At 39.5% G+C, this 13,515-nt stretch overlaps 2 protein-coding genes across 5 annotated transcripts in view; one reads left to right on the top strand and one right to left on the bottom strand.

The window, feature by feature from the left end:
• Positions 1 to 6,573, top strand: part of FAM161B (family with sequence similarity 161 member B) — a 13,044-nt gene extending 6,471 nt beyond the window's left edge. The window contains exons 5-9 of the mRNA XM_008052159.1: positions 394 to 521; positions 2,656 to 2,820; positions 3,022 to 3,121; positions 4,729 to 4,871; positions 5,485 to 6,573. Coding sequence (XP_008050350.1) covers positions 394 to 521; positions 2,656 to 2,820; positions 3,022 to 3,121; positions 4,729 to 4,871; positions 5,485 to 5,584 — 636 coding nt within the window. The 3' untranslated portion in view covers positions 5,585 to 6,573. The remainder of the gene's footprint in view (positions 1 to 393; positions 522 to 2,655; positions 2,821 to 3,021; positions 3,122 to 4,728; positions 4,872 to 5,484) is intronic.
• Positions 6,574 to 6,670: 97 nt separating this feature from the next.
• ZNF410 (zinc finger protein 410) overlaps positions 6,671 to 13,515 on the bottom strand; it is a 41,912-nt gene continuing 35,067 nt past the window's right edge. For 3 of the 4 annotated variants that reach the window (XM_021709594.1, XM_008052158.2, XM_021709595.1), the window contains 2 exons: positions 12,666 to 12,793; positions 6,671 to 7,436 (listed from right to left, as the gene is read on the bottom strand). In XM_021709594.1, the coding sequence (XP_021565269.1) occupies positions 7,398 to 7,436; positions 12,666 to 12,793 (167 nt within the window). In that variant the 3' untranslated portion in view covers positions 6,671 to 7,397. Of the gene's footprint in view, positions 7,437 to 12,665; positions 12,794 to 13,515 lie in introns of those variants that run through there. The other variant, XR_503923.2, reaches the window with a different exon arrangement.

Raw genomic sequence — 13,515 nt, 5'->3', positions numbered from 1 at the left:
CCAAAAAAAAAAAAAAAAAAAAAAAGACATGAGCACAGTTGTATTATAAGCAGACCTACATTCCTATAAACTTGAGACCACAGGAACACTTCCTTTCCTTCCTTCTCTCTAGAAGGATTTTGCAGAAATAAGTCCAAGCAGTTCTAGAAGGCAAGGAGTTGGGATCAATTGCTTATATCCCTTTACCAGTTTGAAGGAACTCTTCTCATTTGATTAAAAACTTTAGGATTTATATTCAAGGCTTGGCCTCATTCTTAAACTTGAGGTCTCAATTATCCTTGCCTCATTCCCAGGAAAAAAATGATTATTTTCAGTCCTTCACTGAAACGGAATCCTAGTTTAGAAACTAATCACACATGCTGTCTCACCAATGCCAGCCTTTATTTCTTCTAGGATTCCCCAAAGCCACCAGCTACACCACTACCAAGGAGTCGCTCTCTAAGTGGCCTTGCTTCCCTCTCTGCCAATACCCTCCCAGTGCACATCACGGATGCCACCAGGAAGAGGGAATCTACTATCAGGTGAGTGGTCAGGCTGCAGGAGCCTCCTCATGCTCTGATTGTGACCCAAATGCTGGAAACTTCTTGGCTGCTGGGCCTCCTCTCCTGTTATCAGAGACTCTTCAGGGGTCGAAAGGAACTGGTCAGGACAGGAATAAGTGTGGCACAGGGGAACATCTACCATCATTCAGCAAGTAATCATGGGGGACTTCCTCTGTGCTGGGCACAATGCTAAGGCTAGAGATAACTTAGGGAGCCTACAGTTTAGTATCTGGTCTGAAATACAAAAAACCAAAGAAGCAATTATTGGATTTTGTGAGTAGAGTGATAATGGGGGAGTCCAGGGGACTGTGAGGTGATTGGGCAGCCTGGGGTAGCAGTCTCTTGTTTCTTGGAAGAGATGTCTAAGGTGAAGCCTGAAGAGTGAGGAAAGTTAGCCAGCCAAAGCCTGTAGAGCTGAAAGGTTCCAGACGGAGAACGGCGTCTTTCACCTGACCTGTAGGTGAAAGAGGAAGGGAGCCACAAGGAACAAGAATTTAGAGAAACGTAACAGTAGATGGCTGAATCTGCCACAGAGAAGATGAGATATCCATTGCATAGATTTGAGATTTTCTGAGATTCATCTTGGAAAGATGTCAGAGTCAGCTAGGAAGAAGGAATCTCTTTATTTCTAACTCTAACTCTGTTGTGGTAATGTTCTCACTGAGCCAGCCCCCCCCCCCCCCATCTGGCTGATGTGAAGTAAGCAGAAGTCATGGTGTGACCAGCAGCTTAAGCACTGGGAGAGGAGTAACATCTTAATGCCTTCCCATGGGGCTGGCAGGGGAGTACGTGTAACCTTTTAGGACCCTTAAGACCCACAACAGAGCTGGGCACAGTGGCTCATGCTTGTAATCCCAGCACTGGGAGGTGGAGGTGAGAGGGCTAAGCTCAGGGGTTTGAGACCAGCCCAGGCAACTTGGCGATACCTCGACTCTACAATAAATAAAAAAATTAGCCAGGTGTATTGCATGCACCTGTGTTTCCAGCTTCTTAGAAAGCTGAGGTGGAAGGATTGCCCGAGCCCAGCAGGTTGAGGCTGTGGTGGCTGTGAGAGTGCCACTGCACTCCAGCCTGCGTGACAGAGTAAGATTCCAACTTAAAAAAAAAAAAAAAGAGAGACTCGCACCAGGGAATTGTAGAAATATATTTAGGATCAAAGGGATGATTCTTTCTTCAAATTTTATTTAGACCTACTTAATCAGGGCTAAGTGCATCAAAGCCCAATAACAAGCCTCATGAACAAGAGGCTGGCTCGCCTATCAAGGATATATACATCTTTTCTGGCTATTAGAGAGTTTAACTTATCAGCAGATTAAACTTCCATGTCCTTCCAAATCTGTTCATTTGAATGTAAACATCCAAATGCTAGAATTTTGATTGTTTTTCCTTTTGGAAGAACTCTGCACAGTACCTTGTAGAATAATTAAACTAATTGCTGCAAGTTAACCTCAAATTGTCTACATTGAAGGAGGCCTATTTTCAGTTCTCTCTGAAAGTGCAGATATGTATTCCCAAAGGACCATGAACCCAGGTGCCTTCCAGTCCACTGTCTGCAGCATAGTGGTCAAAGGCGGAGGCTTGGGAGTCAGCAATCCTGGTTCTAGTCTTGGCTTTCCCACTGGCTGCTGGGTAGTTTTGACCAAGTGACTTCCCTTCTCTGAGCCCCATTTTCCTCCCCTAGGAAAAAAAGACTTCTAGTCTTTACCTATAAGGTAGTTATGAGGATTACATGAAAGGTAATGATAGGTAGCCCATTAGTAAATGATAGCTGTTAGTGGTCTTTTGTTCCCAGGTGGGCAAGATGTCTAGCAGAGACCTACTGAAGTATTTGGCTACTTAAGTAAGGATATTTTAATTCATATTTCTCCAGTTCAGTAAATGAACTTCTCCTGAGGGTAGGAAATTACTGTGTCCATAGTGCTGGAAAGGCTTCATCTGCCAGTGCATTTAATCCCAGAATCTTAATTCTTTTTAAAAATAGCAGCTGAAGTAAAATCATCTGCCTCATTCACTGAAAACACTGACTTACTTTCCAGAGAGGTTATCAAGAATACTTTAAAATATACTCAAGTTGGTCATCTGTACTTTTTTTTTTCCTGTCTCTTCCCTTTAGAAGTTCACTTGAAAAACAGGACAAAGCAGATGAGAGTATTCAGTGGTTGGAGACACACAAAAAGATGTGTCAGACAATGTCAAAATCTGTGACCTTGCGTGCAAAAGCGATGGATCCCCATAAAAGCTTGGAGGAGGTGTTCAAAGCAAAGCTGAAAGAGAATCGGTCAGTGTTCACCAGCCTGTTGCTGGAAATGCAAAATGGAGTTATTAGGATAGGCTCCTATAATCACACGGAGTCAGGATTTTGCCAAGCAGTTAGGAATTTACAGTGGACATGGGAATTAATTAAACTGCTTAATTGGGAATGAAGGGTATTCTGGATTAGGAAAGAGGGAATTCTTTCTAGAAATCTTGTTAATTCCAGGAACAATGACCGTAAAAGAGCAAAAGAGTATAAGAAAGAATTGGAGGAAATGAAGAAGAGAATACAAACAAGGCCCTATCTCTTCGAACAAGTTACCAAGGTAAAACTAAACCATCATTCATTTTCTTTCTGCCTTGAATGAAAGAGCTTAGAAATGATGAAACAATTTTAATATGTGGTATTAAACATTTCCTTGAGGCTAAGAAATTCTAAATTGGGCCCATTTTATTACTACTGTCTTTTCCCAAATAATGAGTACAATGGTGAATGCTGCTTGGGTTGACACTATAGTCTAGCTTTCAGATTTAATCAGAGTGGGGGTTTAGAGCCTGGAGACACAGTAGTTGTTTGGCTGTTTCTGCTGTCTGGAGCCTCTGTTCACAGTGCTGGGACCACTTGTCTCCAGAGTGCTGCTGCCCTGGGCATCACCAGCCCCCAGAACACTATTCGTGTATAGGTCTCCAAGGGTAAGGATGCTCACAAGTACCCCACAAGGCTCTTTCCAGATTTAGTGGCTTTCAGGATGGAGGTTTATTTTAAGAGATTCTAGACTCTTAGGGAAGTTGGACTCAGTTGAGATCTCCCTAAGGGAGCTCTTGAACAGTCAGAAAGGCCACTAACCCAGGCAGTTTTGGGTTGTATCAGGCTCTCCTTTCCCCTCCAGAGTTCAGACAAAAGTTGGCATTTGCTGAGTCTGCTTCCTCCCACCCCCATACATCTTTCTCTTTCCCTCTGTCTCTTATACACACTCTCACTCACACGCATGGTCTTGGATTATTACTTAGTAATGAACATTGTTCAAAATCTCATGCTGGCCAGGAACGGTGGCTTATGTAATCTAGCACTTTGGGAGGCCAAGGTGGGAGAACTACTTGAGCCTAGAGTTCGAGACCAGCCTAGGCAACATAGTGAGACCTCATCTCTTAAAAAAAAATAAAATAGAATAAAATAAATAAAATTAGCTGGGTGTGGTGGCATATGCCTGTCATCCAAGCTGCTTGGGAGGTTGGGGTTACACTGAGCCATAATCATGCCACTGTACTCCAATGTGGACAACAGAATAAGACTCCCAACTCAAAACAAAAAAACTAAAATCTCATGCTGACCTTTCTTCTTTGTGTTAACTTGTTTCAAGTAATCTCACCTTCAGCTCTCAACAGGTCTTTCATCATGCTAGGAAAAATACAAAGTACTCTATGATTTTGCCCCTGAATAAAATTAAAACAAAAAACAGCCTTTTTCTGGTCCTCATACAGACCATCTTTCTATCAAGAGTGTTCTTAATGTATTTTATTTTCTATTTGTTTTATTTTAGTGCTCCTGATGATGGTTTGGTTGCTTTAAAATCTTAAAACATTTTTCATCTGGGTCTCACTTGTCTCCCAAAAATCTACGTCCTTGCTTTTCAAAGCTGTGGCTCCCAAATCAACAGCTGGCATCTCCTGGGAGTGTTAGAAATATAGAACTGCAGGCCTCATTTAAGACTTAGCCAAATGAGAATCCTGCATTTTATAACAAGACCTTGGGTGATGCATATGCACATTGAGGCTTGAAAATGAGGGTTAAGTGATTGTCATACAAATCTGTGTCCAGCAATAATGGTGGTGGCGGTAGTAGGGGTAGTACTGTAAGGATACTGATTAAGCAAGTAATTTAGAAGTGTCTGGCAATTCACAGGACAGCTACAAATTAATTTCTATTCCATAGGACCTTGCTAGAAAAGAAGCAGAACGACGGTATCTAGACACCCTGAAGCAGGCTGGACTGAAGGAAGACTTTGTGAGGAACAAAGGTCATAGCACCCCAGCTGCACAAGGGAAGAAGGAGACCAAAGCCAAGGATTCTCCCAGGTAATCTGAGATGCTGTGGTCATTCTGTAGCTCTCCAAATTGTCATCCCCATAATGCCACTGGGAGGAAACTTTAAAACAGCCACTCAGATTTTGAGAATACAATCCTATATCTACATAATAATGAACTCAGAGATCTCCAAGTAACATGATGAATTTAGAGAGTGGTAAAGTTGTGAATAAAATCTAACCACTGTATATTAGGTTTAGATTTCTTCAATTTGAAACAGATCATTTTCCAATTCCAGTTTCAATTTCAGGAGTTACTATTTCCACATTACTCCCCCCCCCACTTTAGTTTTGAAGAAAAATCGCGTATATTTTGACTTCTTACAAAATGATAGAGCTGTTTTTCTTGCATTCCTTATAGGTAACTCTTCCATGGCCCATTCTGAAGTCGTGTAAGTCAATGGGAGAAAAGCATTGTCTCTACCTCTATTATTCTCAATTGTTTCTTAAATTCTCATAGTTCCTTCCCTAATTCCTAGCTCAACTTTGCCCCTAGATATCTCCCTTTATACCGCATATAAAATAATAAAAATGCTGAGACCATTCTTTACACAATGCTTTAATTTAAAATTTTCTATAACATAATGCTTTAATTTATTCTGCAGCATCCATGAAACTACAGAACTCAGCACCAGGGATCCACAGCAGGATTTAGAACCTCCAGAACAGCCTACAACCCCCAAGACAGGAGGAACTGTCTTATGAATCAATAGACAATTTCAAATTACTTGCTTAATCACTACATTTATAATTACTGCTTTTGAACAACATTAAGCAGCGAACTTGGGTTTGAGTCTGGGCTATTGCTAGAGAATGGGGAAAAGAAGAATAACAGATAAGAGGGAATGGTTTGAGGAAATCAAAGTGGAGAAACTCAGGTAGAGGAATCAGACTTAGAGTTCAAGGTTCTTGCCTTATGCCTCACGCTTAAAAGAATAGGTATAAAAAAAGAGCACAAGCCCAAATGTCTATAGGCGGTAGTCAGGATACATAAACAAGTCAAATGGGGTGGGTGCAGACAAGTAGGAGATAGGAGAGACTGGAAAGTATAAGCTCTGCTGGAATACAGGCTTAGAGTTACCAAATCAACCACATTTTCATCAAACCAGAAATTTGCATGTTGGTAACTAATTAAAAAGTTATTTAGAAATACTGTATGGGCAAAACAGCATATCTGGTATACCAGATTTAGCCCATGGAGGATGACAAATTTGTAGTCTCTCATATAGGGTTTCTTAACCTTCAGCACTACTGATAGTCTGAGCCAGATGATTCTCTGTTGAAGGTTAAAGAGGCAACTTTCCTGTACACTGTAGAATGTTTAGCAGTATACTTGACCATCTGTGTGTGTGTGTGTCAGCATGAGGTTAATTTTAAATAAATCTAAAACTTTTCTGACAGCCAGGATTTCCTATTAGTAAGCAATCTTTGGAATACTTCTCACCAATAATAATTGGATATCCTTTCTCAGTAGCTGTAAAGACAGGGTGACAGCAAGACTGCATCCTCTAACAGACGCTTCTTTCTTCTGTTTTTTGAAATGTCTCTCTGGAAAAATTCAGAAGTATCTGTTGTTATTGCCATTTTCCCAGACTCAAACCTGGTCTTTACATGGGTTTGCTGGTAAGAAATGGAAATATTCATGTCGTTTCCTAAGATTTCTCAGTTCAGTTTTACCTGCATAGACGCCTAAGGATAAATCAGTGCACTACTACCTTTAAGAGAAAGATTGCATTAGTTCTTAATCACTAAGAAAATAAATTTTGTCTCAAACAAGAGCCAAAGAACCATCTGGGCTGTTTTGTTTATTTAAAGGGAAAACTGGAGCTCTGAATAATGTGATTTTTAACTTAAAAACAAAAACAAATAATACCCTCTTGACATGCTACTATATGTTCCATTAACAAAGAAAGCAAAGTGACCAAGTAGAGGTGTATAGGACAAGATAGTACCTCAGCCTGGGCCAAGGAGAGATTCAAGTAATTTATTTTTTTGCAGCCCAGTGGCAGAGAGTCTCTTACTCAGGTTGCTAAAGGGAGACTGTCACCTGACATCACTCCCTTCTTCAAAGCAACAAGGCATCTTGAGAGCTCAGCTTCCTGGTGAAGCTCTGTTGGTGGCAGGACTTATTTCATCCATATGAAAAGATAGATGAGTCCAGGATGAAAACTCTTCAAAGGAAAATGTCCCCTCAACAGTCATAGAGAAACTTCACCCAACACATAATATCAAATTCACTTTTAGGAGAAGTCTATCCCAAAATTTTGCAGTGGAAAGAGAGGTAGGTACAGTTACCCAGCCCAAACTCACTGCTTCATTCCTTTTCTGGATCAGATGGTAGTTAGAAGAGAAGCTCTCCTACATCCATCTTCTATGCCAGGGAAGAGAAAGAGAGGCAAAAACGGAGTCTTGTCCTTCACAGGTTCATTTTGGTTTGTTGTGAACTATAGCATCCTGTTCCCACTATATGCGCTTTGAGATCTGATAGAGCTGCTCTTCTAGGAGTCAGCACCCATGCTCATGTCCGTCTTTCAGTTAAATCTCCTTGGTTTAGTAGCTGTAAAAGATTGGAAGCAAATCAGGAATAGGTTAAAGTTGAATTACAGGAAAAATAATTCCTACTAAGGAAAAGGATTAAGCGTGAAGGATGGGAAATGTACTACAGGAGTGAGTCAAGGGTATTTACTTCCAAAGCAAAAAACATGCATAGACAGACTTCATTCATATACTGGCCTTGGGACAGCACTTTAGCCACTCATGAGGCTGGCATTTTAACTATGGCAATCAAATATCCTGAGTCTATAAGCATATAAAACTACTGTTTGTATAATCATCTACTCACCAGTGATGGAGTTTGTAACTTACAGGAAATCAGAAATAATGGAACCAAAATCATTTAAGCCAGTGTCAGTCAAAGCATAGGCTGAAGGCTCAAGTAGGAGAAGGCAACAGGAAAAAAGAGCTCTTCCCTTTATAAGTTCTATATGAGAGCTGGAAATAATTCATGAGAGATCCAGGAGTTCCCTAGGTTTAAAGTAATAACTCCTGTGATGAAAGGAGATAAGCCTGAGGTACTCTTGTATGATGGCAGCTAACACTGATATTCTACTCTACACACAGGGCTCTGTTCAAGGTTTTTGCACAATAATTGATAAAACTGGTTTCCATTTTAGTACCAAAAAAACGAGATGGGAACAATTCAGTAAAATTCAGAATAACAGTGAGCTTATTAAAATCTAACCTGTTAAATTATTGAACTTGAAATTACTTATTTGGTGATCTTAATTTGGACAAAGGTAATTTATATAGTAGAATTTAATGATAGGGAATTTTACAATCTAAAGATAAACTTAAAAACTTAACCACAGATTTAATTTGGTGCTATGTGGGAGGAATGAAAGAATGGTGTATTCTTAAATGTAGGCCAAGATCCAGATGTTTGCACTCAAACTTAGCAAGGGCACTTTATAAGAAATGTTATAGAATTTGTAATTCTGTTTTTTTGCTTTGTGTTATTGGGAAAACATTAAAAAGTAGAGTTAGCTGGAAATCACTTATACTGGTTCTTGAGTCAAGAATGTGAACTCAGTGTGAGTATGAACCCCATTTGGGATGACCTTTGGTTAAGCATGAGAGTCCAAAAGTGCTGTGGTCCCAGTTGGGCCTGTGCAGAGTCCTCTAATTCTCAGGAGGCCTGGACAATAATGAGGAAAAACAGAAATTGTCCTGTCTGAACCATCTGAAGGACAGCTGACTTGTAATTTTTGGCATATTATCCATGGTAACTTCTGATAATTGATTTGGTGGTTCTCTGACATCCTTGATAAGTTTTGTTTTTGTTTTTACAGCATATTTACAGGAATCCAATTAAAAGTTCATCAGTAGATTTTGGTCTACAATGCATGTTGATCTCCAATAACAGAAGTTGGGATGGGCATGTATTGTTTTAAGGGTTGCAAATAGCTTTCACTTTCTCTGGCATCAGAGAATGCTCACTCGAGGAATGGTCAATTATTATCTAGATCTTGAATGAGGAAGACGACTGAGCCTGGAGCCTTAGGGTGCTTATAGCTTGAAAAAAACTGAAGTTATTAGAGGATGTGACAACCCTAACTAGAGAAGAAAAAGAGGAAATAATCAGTGGAAATGCCTATGATAACAGGAAAATAATAATGGCAAAAGTAAAGAAAACACAAAAGTGCTCCACAGAGGCACTCTACACCCTCTCACTTTCAACCTCTGTAGAAGGTAGATTGGGCAAAAACTGCTGAACACGCAGTACAGTGTGGGCTGGTGTGCTGGTAAATCACCCATCATGAAATGGGGAAGTGGACTGAAAGAATCTCCAAAAGAAAAATTCACTGAAGCTGGACACAGCCTCTCACGACAATGCTAGCTTGTACACTGAAGCCGATGGGTTCCTAGAAGTGGTTCCTAGAACCACTTACCTGGTAGTAAAAGAGGCCCACCCTCCAAAAACAATTTTTTTGGGGGGGTTTCCCCTCGTAAAGACTCACGAGGAAAAAGTGATAGTGCAGGATTTACAGCTACATCAAAGGCAGCACTTTCCTCTTTGTGTTACTAGTATTTTTCTACGAAGTGTTTTGGGCTTCCATTATAAAACTGGATAGTACATAGGACCATAAGGCCATACTTTCTTTTGGTTTTTAAGCAGCCTGTTCTGTATTATCATGTCTCCCTGAGGCTGTGAGTGGGCAGCACCTATATATACATGACACTCTGAAACCAATTCCAAGAACCATGTACCTAGTTTCAAGTGAACAAATGCATTTTTACTGGACTTTCTGTAAACACATATCTGATCATGCCATAGCTTACTTAAAACCATTCCGTGGGTTCCCATGGCCTCCAGGATAAAATCAAGTTCTGTAAGACCCTTTAGGAGAAGGACCGTCTTATCCTTACAGCTCTTATTTTTCCATTCCAGTACATTTCTCTATCCCATGTCCCATCATACTTGACCCTCTGTGGCTCCACAGAGGCACTCTACACCGTGTCACCTTCCACCTCTGCAGAAGGTAGATTGCTGCCCTTAGGCCTGATATATTCTTCCCACTCATTTTACTACTTCATCAGAATGATTTCATTTCTCAGGTCTCAAACTCTAAAACATATTCTCTGAATGCTTCCCAAGACTGGTATTTACACTGTTAAAAATTGCAGTTTATGGATCTGTCACCCCTCCCATTCTAACCTCTACAGCACAACTCCAAGGGTACCATTTATATAATTATATAGTTATAAAAGGAAGAGGTCCTAACTCTGCCTATAAGTTATTGGAGGTAGAGATTACATTTTGTTTAGTATAACTACTACCCTGTGGACTTCTAACATTAGATATGTGATAAACATCTGATGAATGAAGTTTTTTTATACATCTGGCATTTACTTGGGATAACTTAAAAGTACATCCATTTAAAAAAAGATACCCATACAGGATAAAAAAGCTCCAAGGTTTCAAATATTAAAAAGAACAAGCTAAGTGTTGCAGATTGGTTTGTCAGGATAATTGTAACTAGATAAAAGGAAAAGATGATTTTCCTGAAATGGCTATTTCAGGGCAGCCATATGGTTGATGACAGAAACACCTCTTTTATAAAAGAATCACAATTAATAAAAGCAGAGAGAACACGAGAATCAGAATACCACTATTTTGTAAGCCTTAAGGAAACAACAGATCTAGGCTATGATCAGTAATGGTTGCCAACAATTTTAAGATAACCTACCACTCTTAAAGTCAGTAAAAGGACAGCAACTGATTATCATGTGACTCCTGATGAGATGCAATAGAAAGCAAGAACACTGTCTAAGAAATATTCTTGCCAAGGGAAACGGGGAGGGGGGGAGATGAATCTAATCAAACCTCTAAATGTAACTACCAAATGAAATCTGGTGGATAGAGAAATTAATATTAAAGAACAAAAGGAGTCAATTATCCAAAACAGAATGTGGGAAATTTTTTAGGACCCAATTCCTTAAACAGATGAACACATTTTCAAAAAAGGAAAGATAAAGAAAATTAAGAGAAATATTAACCAAATGTAACATATGGGCCTTGGGCCTTGTTTGAATCCTGATTCAAGCAAACCAACCATAAAATGACATTTCCGGGGGTGGGTGGTAGGTGGTGAGGAAGAACACAGACTGTTACAGGATATAATAATTATTGTTAATTTGGTTGAGTGTGGCAACGATATTACAATTTTTAAATTTTATTTTATGAGTTGGAATCTCACTCTATCGCCCAGGCTGGAGTGCAGTGGAACACTCATGGCCATCCCAGCATTAACCTGCTGGCCTCCGGCGATCCTTCCGCCTCAGCCTTCCAAGTAGCCAGAACTACAGGCATGTGTTACCACGCCTGGCTAATGTTTTTGGTTTTATTGTAGAGACGAGGTCTTGCCAAGTTGCTGGGGCTGGTCTCGAACTGGTGGGCTTAGGCAATCCACTCGCCTCAGCCTCCTAAAGTCTAGGATTAGAGGCTGAGCCACCAAGCCCAGCCCTACAGTTATTCTTGAACATCTTATCTGTTAGCATTATATACTGAAATATATACAGATGAAATGACACATCTACAATTTGCTTTAAAGTACTCCAGCATAAACAACGAAAAGGAGAGAAGAGGTAAAACAAGAACAGTGTAAAGTAATTACTGAAGTTAGGAGATAGGTACATGTGTTATTATAATATTCTCTCTGAAAACTCCGATAATTTTAAAGCAAAAATGAAGAGAAAAAAATAGAGGAGAAAGAGGAAGGCACCCTAAGTAAGACAGATCATTAGTTCTAAAGCAATCACTCGAAAAAGATGACTTTGGAAAGAACCAATGATATCAACAGCAAAAATCTTTCTATATAATATATGGGCAAGGCTTACACATTGAGTCACACCCATGAATACAAAGAATGATCCTAGCAGAAGCATTAATATGCATGCCCAGAGCCCTGTACTCTGGGATACTATAGGATAATTGAGAATATTCAATATAGGATGCAGAATTACTTGAATGATGCAACAACTTACTGTGGTATAATGAAAGGAACAAGGGGAAAAGATGGATGAGCACTGTAAAAACTAATGTAATACTGAAAGGATCCAAGCTACATGAGTTTTGGTAGAAGCTTATGCATATGGAATGAGTCTGTGATAATCTTACTTTGATGACGTAAGACCAATAAAAAAATCCTAAGAGTCTAGAAGCCTGACTGGTTTTCATTCTGTTTTCTAGGTCAAAGTCAAGACCATAGAATTGGAAATGCTTATAATCAACCTAAGACCCCTCTTTTATTTAGATAATGGTTCTAATTTAACAAGCAAGTGAACACATTCTTAAATGCCCAGCTGGTTCAGCCTGGTTATCTCCCAGACGTATGACCCTAGAATTAACAATATTTTTAATAATCTTGTCACTTCACTATTTTTTTTTTTTTTTTTTAACTAAGGGACCACTTTTTTCCAGGATGTAATTTTCTTTATAAAATAAAAACAGCATCTTCATATTATAGTGAGGCAGAGAACAGTGGGAACAGGTATCAGTAAGGAAGGTATATGAAGGAACTTTAAATCTGAGAGTCCTAGCTATGATAGACTAATTTATAAGACCCCAGCACTCAGGATCCTTGCAGGGTGAACTCATGTTTAACTTAAAGGAAGAAATTCTAGTCAAAGTTTCCAGGAAGTGGGAATTGGAGAATTTTTCAGATTTTCTAAACTGGATTCCCAATCATTCCCTACATTAGTTGCACAGAAACAAAGGAAGGTTTACCTCCTGTGGATTTACTGCTGTTAAGACAGAAACTTCATATGACTGCCTCCCTGACTGCATGGTTACCAAGTGATGTGTCACATCAGGCACTGAAGACAAGGAACGTGGGGATCCTTCAGCAAGCACTTCTGTGAAACAACAGAAAAATGTTTCAATAAAAAGAGAATTCACAGATATACCTACCTGGATCATCAAGTCTCTCAAATGATCCCCTGAGAAACTGAAATCCCATGTTCCTCTACTTCTTCCAAGTTAATTTCTGTCTGACAATCATTATTAGCAAATCTGGAAAGTATTACAAAAGGAGAATGGGGAAAAAGCAAGAAATCTTAGCATAGGAATTGACTATTTCTCAATACACCAAGTTAGAGTAATATGGCTCTAGCACTGTTAACTTGATTAAAAAGTTGCTTAGGCAGGCAGATCAGTGAACCAAAGCCAAATACTAACAGCACAATATGTGCAGCTCAAGGACAGACCAAGTTAAACATGGTTCCAAAGTTCCTACTCAGTGCCCCTTCTTCCCTTGGTACTTTCTTCTTCAAGACCAGCAAACTAGCTCAATGCAATTCTGTGCCTTATGCTTTGGTTATCCACTAACATAATTTATGAAAAAGAGGAGGCTTATTATGGTAGCACATTCTAAGCCTCACAGGCTCCACATCAAAGTTACACAAAGATACTCACTTACACCCAAAACTGACTGACTGGGCCATGAGTAACTCAAACATAGGATCTATGCTTAATAAATGTTCATCAGTGGGATCACCACGAAAATATTCTGAAAAGAGTTTATAAATATACCAGTGAGCCCTCAAAAAAAATTAGGGCTAGAGGCTTTCTAACGTAT

Source organism: Carlito syrichta, unplaced genomic scaffold, assembly GCF_000164805.1.
Source record: "Carlito syrichta isolate Samal-C Ts95f unplaced genomic scaffold, Tarsius_syrichta-2.0.1 Scaffold258652, whole genome shotgun sequence".
Taxonomy (NCBI): Eukaryota; Metazoa; Chordata; class Mammalia; order Primates; family Tarsiidae; genus Carlito; species Carlito syrichta.
The sequence above is the reverse complement of the archived record's forward strand: the minus strand, read 5'-3'. Positions and strand labels throughout refer to the sequence as shown.